Source organism: Propithecus coquereli, unplaced genomic scaffold (assembly GCF_000956105.1).
Source record: "Propithecus coquereli isolate 6110/MARCELLA unplaced genomic scaffold, Pcoq_1.0 Scaffold20, whole genome shotgun sequence".
Taxonomy (NCBI): Eukaryota; Metazoa; Chordata; class Mammalia; order Primates; family Indriidae; genus Propithecus; species Propithecus coquereli.
The window spans coordinates 11,116,437-11,136,443 of NW_012144967.1; the positions used below are offsets into that span (position 1 = coordinate 11,116,437).

Below are 20,007 nucleotides of genomic sequence, written 5' to 3' on the forward strand. Positions count from 1 at the left end.
TATAGTATAAGAATTTTACATTATAATTCAATAAGATTTATACTATTATAGAAATGCAAGAATGCCTCAATGTTAGGAAATCTATTGTTTAATTTATTAAATTAACAAATAAAAGAAGAAAACCCATCCTTTCAAAAAATGCCAAAATTTCCAACACCTTTTTCTGATTAAAATCCCTAATGCATTGATAATAGAAGGTAATTTCTTTTATTCAACACACTAAATATATTTACCAACAAAACCTTTGAAGTATAAAAGGTATCTTCTATCACTGATTTTATGCAATATTGTTCAGGAGGTTCTAGCCAATGCAATAAAGCAAGAATTTTAAAAATGGGGTAGAAATATTGAAAAGGAAGAATCAAAACTGGCTGTTGTCTAGACAGGATATGACTATTCAAGACAATTAACTAAAAAGCAATTAGAACAATTACATGATTTAGTCAGCTACCCAGATACAAGAGAAACACACAAAAATCAAACTATTCTCATGTACCAGTGACAATGATTTCAAAATATAACGGAAAATAAAATTGTTTGTGTAATAGCAACAAAAATGTTTAAAACTCCTAGGCATAAACCTTAGCAGAAAATGTACAGTCTATTTAAAGAAAAGTACTGAAAAACATAAAAGAAGATCAGAATAAAAGGAATGTTGTGTTATTTTCTTGGACAGTATGATTCAGTACTATAAATCTCTCATTCCTTCCTCAAATTAATCTAAAAATTCAATACAATGAAAACTCCAATGGAATGGTGTATAGAAATTGACAAGATGAATACAAAATTCATTGAGGTAGTAAGTACTTGATTAAAACTAATATATACTTGAAACATAACAATAAGGTAGAGTTATTCTATCAGATAGCAAAACATTTTATCAAACCATGTAATGAACACACTGTGTTTTGGCATAGGAATAGACAAATTTATTAATGGAACAAACTAGAGAGTCCAGAGGCAGACCCATGTATAAATATTGGAATTTAATATATGAAATGATGGGTTAGTAATTAAAGTGTTGGGACAATGGACTATTCATTAAAAAAATACACTTAGATACCTACCTCACACCATATACAAAAATCATTTCCAGATGGATTAAAGAGCTAAACATAAAAACAAAACAATAATAATATTAGAAGAAAACTTAGAAAATTATTACATAACCTCAGGAGAGGAAGGCCTTCCTAAATAAGACATATGTCCAAAAAGCCATAAAGGATAAGATTTAAAGATATAACTTACAAAATTAAATACTTTTGCATGGCAAAAGACAACATAAGCGTAGGTAAAAGACAAATGGCAGAAAATATTTGCAATATACGTAACAGACAAAGAATTAAAATCCATATCATACAACATGCTTCTTCAAATTAGTTATAAAAAGTAACTCAAGAAAAAAAAAATGAATACCACATAAGAGCAGATGATTCACAAAAGAACTACAAATGGCCACGAAAATACAAAGAGATGCCAATTAAAACAACACAGACACATATTTTTGAATGTCATTTGGAAAACATTGAGAAAGATGCTATTCAGTGTTTGAGGGATGAAGAAAGCGTTATTCTCAAATGCCACTGGTGAGAAATGCCTCAGCCTCTTCTGAGGGCAGCTTGTCAGCCTATGTCCACATTAAAGATGCAAGTCCCTTTGAACCCAGCAATTTCACCTCTAGGAGTCTCAGAAAAATATTTGCTCATGTAAGCAAAAGTATTTAGTTGAAGACGTTTATTTCATTGTTTCTAAGGGCAAAAATTTGTGTATCATTAAAGGTATCTGTAACAGTTAAAAGGAATATGGTAGAGCAATGTGTACTGCTATGAAAATATGTGTAGGATATAGTAAATGAAAACACAAAGCATCAAAAAATATAGTTTAGTATTCTTGTCCATGTAAAAGTGTGTATGTGGATACACAAGCAAATATGTAGTGATACTGTGTAACTTTGAAAATGCACAGAAAAAGGCCGGGAGAGCCAGTAAACCAGTGGTTTCTTCCATAGAGGGAAGCCAGAGTAAATAGTGACCAAAGAGAAAATTCCATATTTTACTATATGTATTTCTTTGCTGCTTGAAATTGTATGATGATCATGTATCACATTTGAAAATTTAAAAACAATAAAAGAAAAAATTAATAAAAGGAAACCAGTGAACCTAATTTAAATTCTATATCAAAAGATAATACTGTTTAAAAGAAAAATTATGTTTGTGATAGAATATGGTAGAATGGTTTACTGTACTTGGCTTCTTGATTTAAAAAACATAGAAGTCAGGAATATAGGAGCATTTCTCTTGATGAAAAACTTTAAATAATGGAGTGCCCCCAATTGATGCTAATGTGTGTCTCATTTGATGATCTGATACACAATCCAAAAGAGATATTCCAAATTGAAATCTCCAAGTTTACAAAGAGAGAAATTCAAGTGTGCAGGGTGTAAACTATGATGAGTATTTAGGCAGAAAAGTACCAGAAAGGTATTAAGTGGTCACAGGGCCCCACTGTGGAGAATCCTACCAAGATTCTCACTGAGTGGCACCACCAATGTGCGTGAAGTTTGTACTGCGTTATTCCAGAAGTGGACTGAAATATTTCAAGAGGCCTACGATATAACAAAAAGGAACATTAAGTTGGAGGTCAGATGCCCCGTATTCTGATATGACTTTGGGCAAGCACTTAACCCCTTTGAACTTCAATTCTCTTATCTTTGAAATAAGTTAAGCAATGGCCTGCCTAAGGTGAGATTATGCATGTAAAAACCTATTGAGTGTCTTTAAGTACAAAGGTGTACACATGAAGTATAATCACTGTTTTGCTGTGTGTGTCTTCACATGCTACTGGGCAGCATAACAAACCTAATTTCCTCAAATTTATTTCCCATAAAACTCCATGCCAATTTTCCTCCAGGGTGACCTACGTAGTTCTCCCACACTGGAGAGACCCAGTCTAGGAAGAGTAGTAAACCTGGTAAAAATTATTAACAAATGTCCCCATAGTAAAACACAGCCAGATGTAACCCAGCCAGAAATAATAATCTTAATGATGAGAATAATACTAATTATTAATAATTAGCAATAACCGACCACAGGGTGTTACATACATCCCTCATTTAACCCTCTCTCCATCCCAGTATGATGGAAGCCTTGATCATTCCCATTTCACAGATGAAGGTAAACTATCTTTTCCAAGCATTGCATAAGAAATATTAGCTAATGATCCAAGCTGTCAAAGAGATACTTAAGGATCTTAAGGCTGAGCCTTGAGATAGGAGACATAAAGTAATATGGCAGAGGAGGGATTCCAAGAAATGATTCTAGAAATAAAGTACTTGGTAGGAAAGAGTCTTTGGATTGCATGGGGGAAGAAGCCCATGCCTACCTTGGAAGATACCTCCCACCTGTCAATCATTGTCTTCCTCCACCCTCCAGCACACAAACAAAGAGGATGGGAGTTTGAAAAACCTGGGAAATCGACAGTGCCCATTGGAGGACTTTGCTAGTGCCAAAGAGTCAGGATGTGTGAGTAGTTTAGATGTCAGTTTGGTGGAATTAGAGGCATCTTAAGATTCTGGGACATGTTCCCCTTTTTGCCTTTGTCAACAGCCCCACCCAGGATTCACTGAGGTCTTTGCTCCTTTGGATTGCCGTTCACGCTAACTAGAGGATGCACTCCCATTTGCATTAAGTCTGCCTTGCCGAAAAACTATCACTCCTGGTATATAGGGGATCAAGCTGGCGCAGAACAGGAACCTCACTATCTCCACAAAATTCCTTTTATGCTCGGAGACAAGATGGGTTCTGAATGATTACAATTCTGCACAGGGAGGCCAGAGGTACCTGATCAACTCAGGCTTCAGAAAATCCGTCCCATGATCAACCACAAACCAAGGAATTACAAGAGGGAAATAGTGCCTATTCCAAAATATGGCGAGGTCAGCAAAGTCTGATCTCTGTGACCTCTGAACCTTCCCCCTTTACTGTACGTGGCTTCTTGATTTAAAAAACATAGAAGTCAGGAATATAGGAGCGTTTCTCTTGATGAAAAACTTTAAATAATGGAGTGCCCCCAATTGATGCTAATGCGTGTCTCATTTGATGATTTGATACACAATCCGAAAGAGATATTCCAAATTGAAATCTCCAAGTTTACAAAGAGAGAAATTCAAGTGTGCAGGGTGTAAACTATGATGAGCTTCCAGGTAATACCCCTAGTCCCTTAACAGGGGGTGCCTGTGACCACTTGCCCACCAATACTTTGCTAAATGCTTTTACTAATTTGCTTCACACTTTAGTAAGGCTGCCGGATTAAATACAGGATGCCCAGTTAAATTTGAAGTTCAGATAAACAAGATTTTTTTTAGTACAATTATGTCCCACATATTGCATAGAAAAATGTGTTTTTGTCTAAAATTCAAATTTAATGAAGTGTCCTATATTTGCATTTGCTAAATCTGGCAACCCTACATTTCAAAGCTAGGTGGGGAAGCTGACATTTTACTCCAGAACATCCTGTTTTTATTTGTAGGGTTTTCTACATGCATTCGGGCTCTCTCTCTCCTTCCCGTTGCACTCTGCCCATCCTACAGGAGGCTGCGGAGTTAGGCCCATCACGCACAGCAAAGCTTCCTTCTCTCTTCCCAGTGCTCTTCCCAGCCTTCTCTCTCTATTTCTCATTAACATCTTCCTCGAGGATGAGTGTGGCAGAGATAGGGGGCGCCTGGGAGCCAGGATTTTCCCTGTAAACACAGCTCTGCCATTTTCTAACTGTGGATCCTTGGGCAAGCCATTTGCCCAGCCAAAGCCTCCGTTTTCTCACCTGAAAATGGAAGGAATAACTATAACCACCTCCCAGGGTTGTTTGCCTGATTATAAGTGCCTGGCATGCTTGTTAAAAAATACAGATTCCTAGGCTTCACCACAAACCCAGTGAATTAGACCAGGGGTCAACAAGTTATGGCCTGCCTCTTGTTATTGGAAATAGAGTTTTACTGGCACAAAACCAAGCTCATTTATTTCATATCCTCTATGGCTGCTTTCATGCTACAGAGGCTGAGGAGAATAGTTGCAAAAGAGACCATCTTAAAGTTGTAACAGAGGACACCTGCAAAGCCTAAAATATTTACTACCTGGTCCTTCACAGAGAAAATTGGGTTGTCTCTAAATTAGACTCAAAGAGACAGGATGACCAGAAACTATACTTTTAAAAAAAAAAAAAACTTAACAACAATAATGACTCTTTTGGTATTGTTGCAGTACTACCAAAATACTAATAATTCCTTAACCTCAAATACCATTCAATCTTAAAATTTTCTAATGTTTTCAAGTGCCTTTTTAAAGTTTGAGCTAAAAATAGATCTACACATACTGCATTTCCTATAATCAGGAATACCCAATTATACCTGACCAGGTATCTGGAGCCCTAATCAGATCCAAGTTCATAATGGTGCTGTGTGCTTCTTTCTGTAACAAAACAGGAGGCAGAGGTAGTCTGGTTGTCTTTCTTTTTGTGTAATGTTAAGACTGATTGGCAGATTCGGTCTGACCGTCCGTTATAAAGTTCCCTTTCACCTAACAATTTTAGCAGCCACTGATGATCACTGCCCAGATCCAATATTTCATTAGTGGCTACAAAAGTATAACATTCTAATTATAGCATTTCCTCTGCATATATTAGCTGGAACTTTTTTTTATCAATAAAAACTTTCCTTCATCAGCTATTTGACTATACTGGTAACAACTGATACAAGACAGGCAAGATAAATCCTCGATTCTTTCCCTTTATTTAGTAGTTCTTGGAATAATGAATTCATTCCCTAGCATCCACCAGAGGTGACCAATGAGAGCTTTGTTTTGGTTTGGTTTGGTTTTGAGAAGCGTTATCAACAACAACAACACATTTGAAGTGTTTTATTCTATTACAGTTATTATTTCTGATGCTTGATGTCCCATCTTTAGGTGGCAGAACCCTCTTAAAGGTGGCACCTGTATCCTCCCACATAGCCCCAGTAGTCTTTGATAGCATTCTTACTTTCTGACATGAAAGAATATTCTGGGTTCATCTCATACATTTCCTTTTACAGTCTTAGAATAAGATATTTCTCCAAGGATCCTTGGAACCTTTTGGTGGACAATGAAATTTAAAAACACTATGGATCCTAGCAGTGCTCATTGCTGCTGAGGTGGTCATTATTTCTAGGTCTTTGTTGTGGAAATAGCTGGGACAAAACTTTTTTCTGAAGAGAAAAAATATCATGAGTTCATACTGATTTTTCCAAACTCGAATGTAGGATTACAGAGCTTTTACTTAATTCTTTATTTTTATATTTTTATTTTTTCTCTTATGCTGAAAATCTTGATTCCTATAACACTATTAATATCACTTATTTTCTTTATCCTAATAATATATTATATGTATATCAGAGAGAGTTTTGAAATAACAGTTCAAATATTATTACTAACAATATGATAACTGAAAACAACCTACAATCTTTGCAGCTCTTTCAGTCTTTTGGATATACTTACTTGGAACATACAGAAAACATAGCTGTGTTTTAAAGTCATTTGAAATAACTCCTTTTTGTGTGGTGAAGCCACCAACTTAATACACAGTTATACTTATTTGTTTCATTTTACTTTTCATTTTTAGGACTTACTTTGTTTTTTATTTTCCATTTGATTTAATGTTGCTTTATAATGATGTGAAAACTGCTACTTGATTTCAAAGTCAAAACCAGGTACATTTCAGCAAAGTCTAGTTCCTTCCCTACTCACTCTCCCCAACCTGTTCTCTTCCTCCTATAGGTAACTGTTCTGGTTTGTTTTTAGTTTATTTTTCCACTGATTTTTTACATAAGCAAATATGAAGTGACATTCATTTTCCTCACTTCATTAGATAAACTTTAACATACAAGGTATACAGTGTCCACTCAAGTGGTTTCAAACTACAGCCTGCAGAACTTTGGAGGTAACATGAAGTCTTTCCAACATGTACTTGGGCAAGGATAGTTTGGAGGGGTTTTGCAGGTCCGCCACTCCCATCTGTATTTTTTCTAAAATTAAACTTAGAATTCCCTGTGGTCCAGCAATTCCCTCACCCAGTTGCCCTGGTCCCCCTCTCCTTCCACTCTCAAAAAGGAAGGACAAACTTCTCACTCATCCACATCTCAGGAGTAAAAACCTGCAGAATACAAAGGAAGGAACACTGAAATATTGGCGCAGGTGTTGAAAATGAGTGTCTTGTGATCGGGAAAAAAAAAGCCTTTTGCCAATTGGGTAGTTTTCAATTCCTTTCAAACAACTCAAGGGGAAAAACCTAAACGAATTGTAAGCTGGGAGAAGATTAAAAATAATTTTTGATAAGAAGCCAGTATGTGATTTTAGGCAAATAACTAGATAATAGTTCAAAGAATTGAGTTACATTTCAATAACAAAACTCCTTTCTTTCCCATCTATTTGTTTACTGTGAATAAATTTTTTCAGTTCTTGTATCTATAAAAATGAAAAACAGGGATAGAACTGATCCTGAATCTTTCTTACTTTAAAAATAAATAATATTCATCAGTGAATACATGGACTAATTGAACATAGGAGATGCATTTCTATTAATATCTTACTTTTTATTTTTTATAGTCATCAAAAGTTGTGATATCTGTTATTTTGGTCAACTGCATTTCTCTGTATATCACTAATTTCCAATTTCTGTGTATTGCTAATAATTATAATGATAATTCAAACCATAAACTCATAACATCTAGAAATGTATGATCATTGGCCATTAAAAATTAAATTTAAATCTTTGTAAATATTTTCATGATAGAGTGGCTAGTAAAAGGATTTCATGCATAAAAATATATTACATAAGGATAAAATGCAGTGGGGTAACTGGAATAAAAATATAATTTCAAGAAGAAAAAAACAATGATGTAAAACTGACTGTTTAAGAACTTGTTCATGTGTGTAATAGATGATGTACCAAACTGCTCTGGTATTTAAAGTTCATTAGATGCATTAAAGGAATGATGTATTTTTTAATGTCAATATTTACAATATTCTGGAAGTGCCATCATTTGCAACTGTTTAAAATCATGTTGAAGGTTTTAGATGACAATTTAAAATGTGCAAGGGGCATATATAGTTTTTCCAAATTCTTTTAGGGGCACAAAATTTGAAGACTACAGGTTTAGAGACTAAGAAGCTAGTGGTGCAAAGTTTGGAGTCCTGTCTCTCCTGTCTTTCCCCAAGAATGTTTGCATCCATCCTCAGGCCATCAGCTCTGTAAGTGGGGAGAATGGGAAAGAAGGGAGCAGGAGCAGCAGCCCTACCTTGAGCCCGGAGGTGCCTGCCTGAAACCCGCCGCCCCACTGCCTCCATCCAAGTCCTCCGGGCTCACTCTCAGCCTTGCCCCTGAGGACCAGGAGTAAGTGGTGCCCAAGGTGTTCTAAGTCCAGAAGCTGCAGGTGCTCAGGCTCTAGTTCTTGCCAGAAGCAAAATCCCATGCAGGGCAGGGTGCTCCTCTCTTGGGGACCCCTCACCTCCCCACTTACCCACGGCTGTCCCTTCTCTTCTAAGCCAGCTTTCCTGAAAAGGGACTTTTCTGCAGTTAGAAGGAACCCATTCCTCTAGGTTAAAGAGAAACTCAGCAAAGGTCTCTGGCTTCCCTGTCTAAGGACAGAAGGAGGCAGCTGGTGGATTCCAAAGAAAACACAGAAGCCTGTTTCTCTCGCAGAGGTTCAAAATGCCTATCCCCACACAACTGATGAGGTACAAAGGAGACAAAGTAACCCACAGTCTAGATAAGGAAACCGAGACCCAGCAAAGGTGAGCAAGTGTGGATTCACAGGGCATGATGTTTCTGGAAGCAACGGGAGGATTCGCGCTTCCTCTGTATTTGCTAATCTGCATGAGCTGAGTCAGAACCTTTCGAAGCATATGAGAAAACAACGCATCTACTTTCGAGGAGGCAAATCTGAAGAGTTGTAAAAACTTTGCCACATATGCTAATGACAAAATGGTCTAACCAGGAGATTGTCATAAAGATTGTCATTTATAGTAAGTGTCATTATTTTTTGTTTATTCAATTTTAATCTTTCTTGACTGTATGTCTCAGCACACAGAAAAGTGTTCATGTGCACTACAAAAAATGAAAATCTGAGCATACACTTTCTTAATCCCTGGGAAGTCGTCTGGTTTCCCAAAAGAGGTGGGATTTGTCTCTTCCCCCTCGCTCTGCCATGTTTGAGGGGAACATCACCAAGGGCTGGCAGTCACCTTGAACATGACCCCAGCAGCAGTCCCAGCAGCCACCACAGAGGGTTTGGGGATTGCACACACATGGGCTGCACACCAGTATTATGTGTACACACATTCAAAAGCCAAGGGAGGATGTTTAGGTGAACATGTGTGCATGTTAATGCATGTACATTGCATGTACAGTCATAGATACAGACACACGTGTACCCTGATCACATGGGGTTGGTGAAACCTCCCTTGGACACTACCAGAAATAAATGGCCTAAATGTAGGCTAAAAGACCCAAAGTCCTCTTCTAATGTGTTCTGTTTCCAAGCAGCAAAAATAAATGGTTTCACTCTAAACCAGTTGATTAGCTTTGCTGATGGCTTCACGCCTTTCCAGAATGACACAGCCCTTCTTCCTGGAATGAATCCTTCTCATCCCCCCGCCCCCAGCTGTTCGGCTGTCTTACTAGTTCCCTCCCCACATATGTGAGAGGCCGCCAAAGCATTAGAAATAGCAGCCCCCCCTCAGGAGCTCGCCCTCACTGCCTACCTTTCCTCCTCCCAACCTGCTCTCCCTTCACTTTCCCCACGTGGCTATTCTGAGTTGCAGGTGCTAGACCCTGTATTGTGAACCAGCCTTCCAGCTCCCTCCCTAGTCCCTTGTAATCATTCCCTGGATGCCCAAGGAATCCCTCTGGTGGCTGAGCCTACCTTCTCTTTAGATGTCATCTGGATTCCCAGTGCATCTGTGGAGGACCAGCCATGCCCTGTCACTGCGCCCTGCCCAGCTCCCAGATGCACGTTCCTCAGATTTCCAGGCTTGAAAGGAGAGATTCAACCCTGAGGCTGTAGCGCATGAACCCGCAGGGCTGGAAAGGGCCTTGGAAAGGACCTCGCCTACCTCCAGACACAGAAACCTTGTCTGGAAGAGAGGCGGCAACTTGTCCAAAGTCACTAAGAATAGTAAATAAAATGGAGCTAAAGTCTCATAGAGCATTGTTCTTGTTTTTAGTGTACATCTATTACCGAAATATAGCATACCTGCACAAAGGCAAACGAATTAAAAATGTACAGATTGAGCTGCATGAGGTTTAAATCTTGGTTCTGTAGTTCCCTTCTTTCCGCACTGATGTATGTAGACTTTGGGTCACCTGGCAGAACCTTGTGTTCCCTCCAATCTGTGTGGGCGCATGCCTTAGGGATGTATTGGCTTGGATATCCTCCATTTTAGATCTACGACCCAGGAGTGTGTACTCACAAATACATGTCCACCTGTGGCTTCACCCCAGTTACAGAAACTCCATGGATGAAACATTTAAGCAAGAGATTGAGACTGCTCTACAGTGACATTGGACTTCTGACTTATCAAGTCAGAATTGTTTGCCTTCTTTTTGCCTCCCTTCCTCTCCCCAATAAAGTAGGGCAGACTATTACCGAGCTTCTTGTAGACACAAATCAAAGATCTCAGCCCTGGGTGGAGTAGGTGCTTGGGGTTCTTTGGAGGGAAGGTGCAGAGAAAACTCACAAAGACATCATTGTCGCACTGCTCCCTCAGAGCAGGGCTTTGTGACAGCTTATGCAAACAGCATCCATTTAGCAGAATCTCAGTGGAACTGCTGTCTCAGTCTGAGCCTCTCGCCTCAGGATTAGGAAAAATCCTTGGTGTCTTCCAAAAATACAAGGAGTTAAGAGCCAAGCTGTTTAGCAGTGTGAGCACAGAGGACAAATAGACCCATTGTGATCCTCCCCAGTTCTTTTACCTAGAGCTGCATGGGCCAGGAGCAAAGTTCTCAGAGGGAAGCCCCAGGAACACACGCCTTTTATAACTTCTTTTGTTTTCCCCTTTCTCAATTCTGCCTAAACAGCAAGCGCTCATTCTAAGACTTCACTGTCCTTTACTACCCCCAAGCAATATATTTTTTATAGAACAGACATTGCAAGTCCAAAGATGTGGGGTGAAAAATAACTTGGCCCTTATTTTCTTCTTCAAATGCCTAAATTGGAGCCTCCTGGCTGCACTAAAATCTTCTAGTGGAAATAAACTTTAGAGATATTGTTCAAAGAGTTCAATTCATTAAACAAAGCTGGAGGTCTCAGCTCAGCTCAGATCGGCGGATCACACCGGATTCAAGCTCATCCACCCAGCCCCTAAATTCTTGCTGTCATATTCATGAATAAAGGAAGGCAGAATAAATCCCCCTAATTATCCTAGCGTTTTAAACATTTACCCTACATAGCTCAGGCACTGATGGTTTAGGTTCCAGTTTAGATTCAGACTTATTTAGCCAAAATAAGATAACCTCTTTCAAAGAAGATTGATTGATTTTGCTAAATATTTAGATCCCCCAAAAAATCTGTTATCAAAAATCTATGTATAGGATGAAGAAACAGAGGATCTAAAGGAACAAAGGGAATAATGTATAACTTGATCAATGCTATTTACTAGCTAAACAACCTTAGAGAATTTATTTAACCTCTGGAAGACTTGCCCAAAGGTTAAATAAATTCTCTAAGGTTGCTGAGCTAGCAAAGTGGGGGGAATAACACCCCTACTCGGAACATGTTCAGAAATTAAATGAGACAGGAGATGAAACCGAGGCATGGCAGGTTTCAATACACATGCACATACACATTATTTTGAATCTAAATCTTCCTCGGATGGTGTTAATTTCTCAATGATAAGGTTTATGTTTATTATACAGCACTTCTGATTTTTTCCAAGGTCTTAGACATATTGTAAGTGATTCTTACAATAATGAGACAACAATCCCCAATTAATGGCATTTCAGAGATGAAATGCCAGCCAGTTGGTAGTAGGTAGAGCTCAAATTGGAACTTAATCCACTGTCACAGTCCGAGCCCTTCTCTTCAAGGGTTTTATAAACTCAAGACAACTCCACTTACAAGCACTGGGGGCAGTTTAGGGAGCTGCGGAGATCTGTGTGCCTGGCAATCTAGATCCTCGAATCCAGACTGTTTACAAAAGCAGGGCTTAGACATTCAGAAAGAGCAGCTAGAGAATCTCAGAGAAGACAAGATTGAGCTGGTTAGAATATGCAATGTTCTCCTTTGGACCAGGCTCAATGACTGCATATTTTGTATACGAGGCCTCAAGGCAGGAAAACGTTGGCTTTTATAAAGCAAACAATAAGACGGGGTATTTTTCCTAGAAAGACAAACATCCAGGAATTGGCTTCCCAAGTTATCCTCTCAGCAATATTAGTAACAATAACAATAACACTTCCGCTGATTGAATATCCCTCCAGCCTTAAGATGATGGCATTGGATTCTTCAATCATGGATTCTAGTTTTATTACATAATCTTAGGCCCCTGATCAGACAGCAGATATATACCAATGGTGCTGTGAGGAAATGAGCTTTTCTAATAACTGGTGGAATATTCTCCCTCACCAGCCAGTGATACCCCACCTCCAGCTAAGCTCAGGCTGGGTGCCCACTCCTTGAGCTTTGGATGGGAGGCTGGACTAGGTGGCCTTCTGAATTGAAGACTTTTCTCTAATTCCAAGGCTCCAGAGCCTAGCGCATTTGAGCCACCATTTGTAAAGTCTGTTCTACAGACCCCATGCGTGGATCCCGGGGGGACTTGCGCATCCACTGCTGGGGCCCCAAATCTGCTGTCCTAAAAGCAGACAGCTTAGACAGCCTCTGTTTGATGCTCCTGATCTCATTTATCTCAGACGGAGCTTATGAGCACTAATTAAGGAATGTTTATAAAGCACAGCCAGCAATGTGAAACTACCCATGGGAGTGCTAAAGTGTGGCATTATTTCCTACAAGAACAGGGATTTCTGCATGGGCCTGACACCTGTCATTATTAGAGGCTGCTTCCAAACTGCCCATAAGAGAGGTTTTGCCCTATATTACTCGTGAGAATTCTCAGAGCATGATGCGGTTAACACGTCTCTCATCTCTCAGAACTGGGAGTTTCTGGAGGTGGTCCAGGTTGAAGGCAGGCAGGCAGCTGTGTGTCTGGGGCCAGTGGAGAGGTAAACTGAGGCCTGCTGGCTGTACTCAGTGCTGCCAGGCATGGGCAAGACCTCCCATTAGAAGAATCGGTGGATGCAGAAACGGGACCCTAGGGAGGGAAAAGGTGTCCCACTCTTAAGAGGACTTTATGATAAAGGCAGGTTAACACTGTGTCACCTCAGGAAGTCCCTTAACCTCTTTGAACCTCAGTTTTCCTGTTAAATATCAACTGACACTTGCCTCCTAAGGTGGCCATGAGGGTTAAATACCACAATTCATGCAAAGCTTTCAGCACAGTGAGCCCCGATATATATCTGCAAGTAACAGTTGCAACAATAGCTGCGGTCGCACCAGTAGCATTGTTCTCTTATAAACATTTGCAAGAAGCATTCTCTAAGGCCAGGATTTAGGTCATATAAGGGAATGGATTTTGAATTTCTATGTGTGCAGGGAGATGGGGCTATTTGGTGTTAAAGATTTAGGCTGGATGAGCAATTAATTTTCAAGTGTCCTTGACCAAAGCTCTCTCAATGCAAGACTGTCCTGAGGAATGATAAGAAGGCTTCTCTGGTTTTGCTGCTATAATAAGCAAACCTGAGCCTGGACTCCTTTCTTCTCCCTCCTTTGAGCTTTGTGTCCTCAGTGGCCCATGCCCCCAACGAAGCATTCAGAGTCTGCCGATCAGGGCACGTACTGCAGGTTGGACAGACCAGCCAGAAAGGCACGGCTGTAGCTAGAGATAAAATCTGCTACTTCCAAACCACTCCAGATGAATCCTGCTAGCCGGAGCAAGACTCAAGCCTTTGGGCCCCCCTTTCGTTTTATTAACTGCCAACCGAGAAATGACAGCAGTAGCTGGGGAAGAAGCCCAAAAAGGGGGACGGGGAATGCTTTGCATATTTTAATTGCTTCAGTCAATGATACATAACCACAGCAGAAACCTACATCCCCAGGCAAAGGGAATTTGCAAGAGCATCATGGGAGATGACACAAGGCATACGTAACTACTCCCCCTGGACTACAGGCTGCCCTATCCAGCTTCCCCAAGCTGGGACTGAATTTCTAACCCACCCACTGACTTGGCTGCTGGAGGAGCTCTGATGAGGGCAAGAGGAAAGTGGGCAAACGGAGCCCTTTCTCACACCCAAAGCTTTCTTGAGAGTTGGATGCACCTCTTCACCTGATGGAAAATGAGATTCTCCTTTGAGTCATGAAACAAGACTCTTTAATTCTAAAGGAAGAGCACTCGGTGCCGGAGAGGAGAGAACTCACAGAACTCGCTTGCAGGACCACAAACATGAAACAGTGAATAAAGTCCTTAATTCGTTTAATGGTGGCGAGTCAACTTAGAGAAAATAACAGGGTTGCATTTTCAAGGAAGTCTGAAGTTGCCAGTTGAGGCACTCTGTGAACTGCAAAGTGATTAATCAATGTAAGCCAGTACTACCACTATTTTTATGCATGACAGGTTTCTAGTTAGGCCCTCCCCTGAGAAATTCCAGGAAAGGGGTATTGACTAACCCAGCCACACAGCCCTAACAAGGACTACAGCTGTCTCTAGCACCTGGGTGGGAGGCAGCCAGAGGAGAGATCTGGCACCAGCGGAAACCACGGAACCGAGTGGCAAGAGCCCTGGTTTTAGACCCAGGTCCTGTCCCAGTTCTGCCAGTATGCCACCCTGTGGTTCTGGCAGCCTGTGCTTCCTTTTGGTCTCAACGTTCATACTTGTAACAACGATGTAGTCGGCTTGGAGGATTGCTAATTCCTCTCTGCTCAAAAACTGCATGAGATTGTCCAAAGCATAATTTTCTTGTCCGAATCAGTACACCAAGAGCACTGAACAAGAGCTCATCTCAAGGCCCTTCCTAACATCTGCAGCATCAGCAGCCTAGCTTTCCAAGGGTGCATGTGTATGTGTGTATGCACACGTGTGTTGTGGGCAGGCCAAGAAGAGCACTGGCCAGAACTCAGGAGCCCAGGGCCCTGCCTTAGGTTTGCATCACACCGCCTGGCTCTACCCTAGGCTCACCTGTATAATTGGTAGGGTGAGGAAAAGAGTTGGACTAGTTGACCATGAGGTATCATTTAGTTCCAAAACAGGATGATTTGGTGAAGCAGAGACTGGATAACCTCTGGCTGCTTCTCCCAGCCCTGGAAGAAGGTTAGAGTTCTGGGGCCCATTTAGCCCCGCACAGCCTGCTGCTCTACAACTGGGTCCCAGGGTGCCTCTCGGCAGTGAAGGGTGTTGGCCCAGAGCAACCACAGATGAAAGGGACGGAGGAGCTGTACTTCCACACGGCATCTGGCATCCCAGGCCATAACCTGAGGCCTGCAGCTGTGGGCTGTTCCTCCTCCCTTTATAAACAAGCCCTACCTCTTGGCTACTCCTTCAAGGTCAAAAGGCGGGGAAGATTGCTCTGAGGATGAACCTGGGAGAAAGTCTTAAATGCTGAGCCAGTAATCACAGTTGAATGGGTTTCTTTTTTTTCCAAAGGCATTCCTTCCTCCTCCGTTATGCACATTCATGGCTCTAAAAGCACAGAAGGAGAATTAGAGCAAGTGGGCTCCTTGTTTGCAGGCTAAGGAAACTGGGATGAAGCATCTTTCTCAGGGTCACCTAGTGAGTCCCCAGGAGGCAGAACCAGGCTAAGAGCTAGGATGGGTAACCCCAGGGGTAGAGGCCTGATCTTAATTTACCTAAACCTCTGGCCTCTACCATAACAGAGGTAGAAAGAGAGGCTTTCAACATCCAAATTTAAGGCCAGAGGTGGGCCAAGTTCTTGTCCCATTGAACAGGGATACAGAATAAGAACTTCTTGAGTGTTTATACCATTCCAGGATATATGTTAAATGAGTTAAAATGCATTGCTTCACTCAATCCTCCCAATATGCCTTGGCTCTGGAAATTATTATCAACGACATTATACTGAGGGAGAAAGAAAGAGGGAGGGAGAGGGGCCAGGAGGAAGAGAGGGAGAAAGAAATGAAGCAACTTATTCAAAAAGATTGAAGAGTGAAAAATCCAAGCCTTACACCTAAATTATTCTGATTCCAGAATTCATGTTCTTATCACCACCAAGTTGAAGTTCTTGTGCATCTCTCAGTTGAAGGAAGACTCACTAGCAAAAATGTTTTCAGGTGTGTAAATGGATGGGTTAGATTTGGGGAAATGTGATACAATTTGATTTCTGTAAGAACACCCATAAAAGCTGAAGGGGAGTTTTCATTCGGAAATATCTAAATCAGCAGATACAATGAAGTAAGATGGGAACTACATCAACCCAGAGAGCACTCATAAAACTGACATCGGAAAACATTTATGTTCCTCGCAGACAGACTGGGAAAACAGCAGCCGGTCATGGACGTTGCTTCCCCTGTGTTTCCCTTGCAGCTCTTCTCTGCATAATGTCCAGCCCGAGTCCTGTAGAAATGATTCTGACGACTCCCTGCCCTGCCAGCTGGGCCCCGGAGGGCAAGGCCTCCCCGATGGGGGCAAATCTTCACTACCGAACATCTAGGTCCAGGTAACCTGTGCCACTGCTGCAGCACTTATCATCTTAATTTTCAAAATTCATCAGCCTTGATTGTTTGGAAATCTATTTCCCACTAACATCTCTTTCTCAAAGATCATTGTCTCAGGCAGGAAAAAAAGGGAGGCAGAGAGAAATGAAGGAATTATAGGAAGACATCTGAGTGGAGATGTAAGGAAGGAGGGAAAGGAAGCAATTCATGTCAAGTCTGGTGACATTATTGGGTCTTAGAACTAAGCCAACACAAGAAAAAAGTCTTAAACCTAAATTTATTATTATTATTATTATTATTAAGATAGTACATTACCTTTTTGCTTAAGGTAGATTGGGTTAAGTTTTCTGTCACTTGCAGCAGAAAGGATCCTGATCAAACCCTGGAAAATTCAACTCTCACGTTAGTCTCTATTTCTAGGAATAAAATGTCTATTTCTAGAAATGACCCTAAGAAGAAAGATTCAGATAGATCCCAGATAGAAACCAACATGTCCAGCTAGGGTGGAACTGCAATCAGCCTTCTGTCACCCGGCTGCCCCTTTCTCCTTCCCTGTCCTGCAGGGCAGCACCCACATGCCAAGACTTCCCAGCCGAAAGCATCGCAGGGCACGGTTCACAACATGTGGTTCAGAGACCAGCATCTGCACTGAAAGCTTTCTTTGTATGGCTGCATCCGCCCAGATGCCAGGCTTCTCCAGCCAGATGTATTTGCCTGGAGGTCGCATCAGACATCTACTTTCCATTAGGGTTAGCCACAAGTGGCGGGACGGGAGGAGGCAGCAAGCATCAGAGGAACTAGCTAATGCTCAAGAGAGGTAGGCACCAGCCCAGAGATGGCGGAACTCATGTCATTCCTGCCGGTAGGCGGTCATGTCACAATTCTTCCAGGCATATGAATTTCTCATGAGTCATTTGTCCCAAAAGAATTGCGGAAGCAAATGGACTTGACCAACTTTGAAGATAAGACTGAGAACAAGGAGTATTGAATCCCATCACAAAGACCAGGACAACCTTCCTAGTGAGCAGTGCTGGAGGCACAAAAGAAAGATTCCCACTGTCCTCTGTCATCCTCCCTTTGGCTCCCACAACCCCTTCACTTAAAGACCAGAGCCCTACCCCATTCCAAGCAACTCTATCATCCTGCTCTAGGGGCTTGCTCTGTTCTGAAATACTCTATTTCTTCAGATTATCAGAGAGCAAAATGCTAAGGGAACCAGGAGTTCAAAGATTAATTAGCATTTAATGGGGAGAGTTCTTATCTCTGGATAAATCTCCAGTCGAGAACCCAGAGGAATGGCCCCAAGAACACACGACTGATCTTCCAGAACTTATAAGGATATGGGATACCATGTAAATTAAGAGGCATCTTGCACACGTGACAGTATTAGTTTTCCCCAAAAGGCCAGTCTTAACTATCTTGAATTGCAAGACTTGGGGTAGCAATGAAAAGGTGGGAGATCACATTGCACAGTTTCCAAGCTGTGAAAGTCTTAGCACATTTTAGAATACTCTCTAGCTTACGCATCTTCACTTCAACCAGGCCTCTCCACAACCTCAGTGATGGCCGGAAAACACTCATACGCAAAAAAGGGTGAAAAAAGCTTGCCCAAAGCTCTCCTGTGTAACTTAGGCATGCAAAGAAACAAGTATGTTTTCAGGCTCCTTAGAAAAACTGGGTTTGCTCAGGTGGGAGATACACCCCTGGGCTCCCAGCATGCTGATGTAAAGGATGTGCCCATGATCAGGTCTCTAAGCAGGTCTCCTGGATCAGGGCATACTCGTGACTATGTGCCCTTGATGACTTGGGTCTAAGAGGCCTGGGCATTGTCCTTCTCGCTGCAACTAAGCCCTTCTGAGAATTAAGACACACCCTGAATATGTGAGTGGCAGAGTGTACCATATGTAACCAGGAAAAGAAGAAATATCCTTGTCAGCTTGAAATATAACCAGATGTTTCTAATCCTTACCCCTATTTCCAGCTGGGATTCCACAGAGCACGTAGATGCAAAATAGAGAAGCCAACTGATATCGAGATGGGTTAATATTTCAGAAGGAAAGGTAGTTCGCTTGCATGCTTGTTTTTACGAGGGAGGAAACTCAGGTAAGGGAGAGAGGCCCTGTGGAGGAAGATGAAAGGTGCCATGCCCCTTGGCCCTTGAGTATCAGAGTGAGGGAGGCAACGGGACAGCAGGCCGTAAGCGGTAAAGAACCAGAACTTGCTGAGGTCGCTGTACGCAAGCGTTAGAAGACCACAGTGGGGGATGTTCAAGTGCCGGGAGTATATTCTTGTGATGCTGACATTGAGACGGTGAAGAAAAGCCTTAGCAAATGGCAAAAGTAATAACTTCTCTCTACCCTATGACACATGTTGTGAAACTAAAAGAGACGTTGTCTTGACGTGCATTGGGACCCAGGGTTAAATATGTTCTAGAGGCCGGGCGCGGTGGCTCACGCCTGTAATCCTAGCACTCTGGGAGGCCGAGGCGGGCGGATTGTTTGAGCTCAGGAGTTCGAGACCAGCCTGAGCAAGAGCGAGACCCCGTCTCTACCAAAAATAGAAAGAAATTATAGAAAGAATTATAGAAAGAATATATAGAAAAAAAAATTAGCCGGGCATGGTGGCACACGCCTGTAGTCCCAGCTACTCGGGAGGCTGAGGCAGTAGGATTACTTGAGCCCAGGAGTCTAAGGTTGCTGTGAGGTAGGCTGACGCCACGGCACTCACTCTAGCCAGGGCAACAGAGTGAGACTCTGTCGCAAAAAAAAAAAAAAAAAATATTCTAGAAGCCCAAGGAAATAATAGCATTACAGGTGAAAAGATCCTCCTTTAGCACAAGAGGAAACGTGGAGAGGGTTATTGCCATCCCCCAATAGTTCTGCACTTTGTTGTAGCAGGTCTCTCCTGCATATCTAAACGCTGATTTGCTTGCCACGTGACCTTACCAGGAGCCCATCTCATGAATAAAGCAAGATGCTACCTAAATTTGTTTTTCTGGGAAATATGTAAAAGCACATCACAAATAAATACAAGGTTACATGGTGATATTGATGTTAAATATAACCATAATATCTGAGATGTGGTCCAGAGACATCCTGTTTCTTGCTAATAGCATCCTAAGACTGGATGAGGTCAGTCTGTGGATTCCATTCACAAAGGCAGACAGAAAATTTAGGATTATCTTCAAACACAGCTCTTCAGTCAAACCCTGTCAGAAAACCTTTGTTCAGTCACAGAACTCTGCATGCATTCTCCCCACC

At 41.5% G+C, this 20,007-nt stretch overlaps 1 protein-coding gene across 5 annotated transcripts in view; it reads right to left on the reverse strand.

The window, feature by feature from the left end:
- The window catches only part of NTRK3 (neurotrophic tyrosine kinase, receptor, type 3), a 355,136-nt gene that overhangs the window by 7,100 nt on the left and 328,029 nt on the right, over positions 1-20,007 (reverse strand). For 2 of the 5 annotated variants that reach the window (XM_012643690.1, XM_012643688.1), the window contains one exon: positions 1,068-1,109. The exons of the other annotated variants lie outside the window; for them this stretch is intronic. In XM_012643690.1, coding sequence (XP_012499144.1) covers positions 1,068-1,109 — 42 coding nt within the window. The remainder of the gene's footprint in view (positions 1-1,067; positions 1,110-20,007) is intronic. 5 annotated transcript variants of the gene reach the window in all.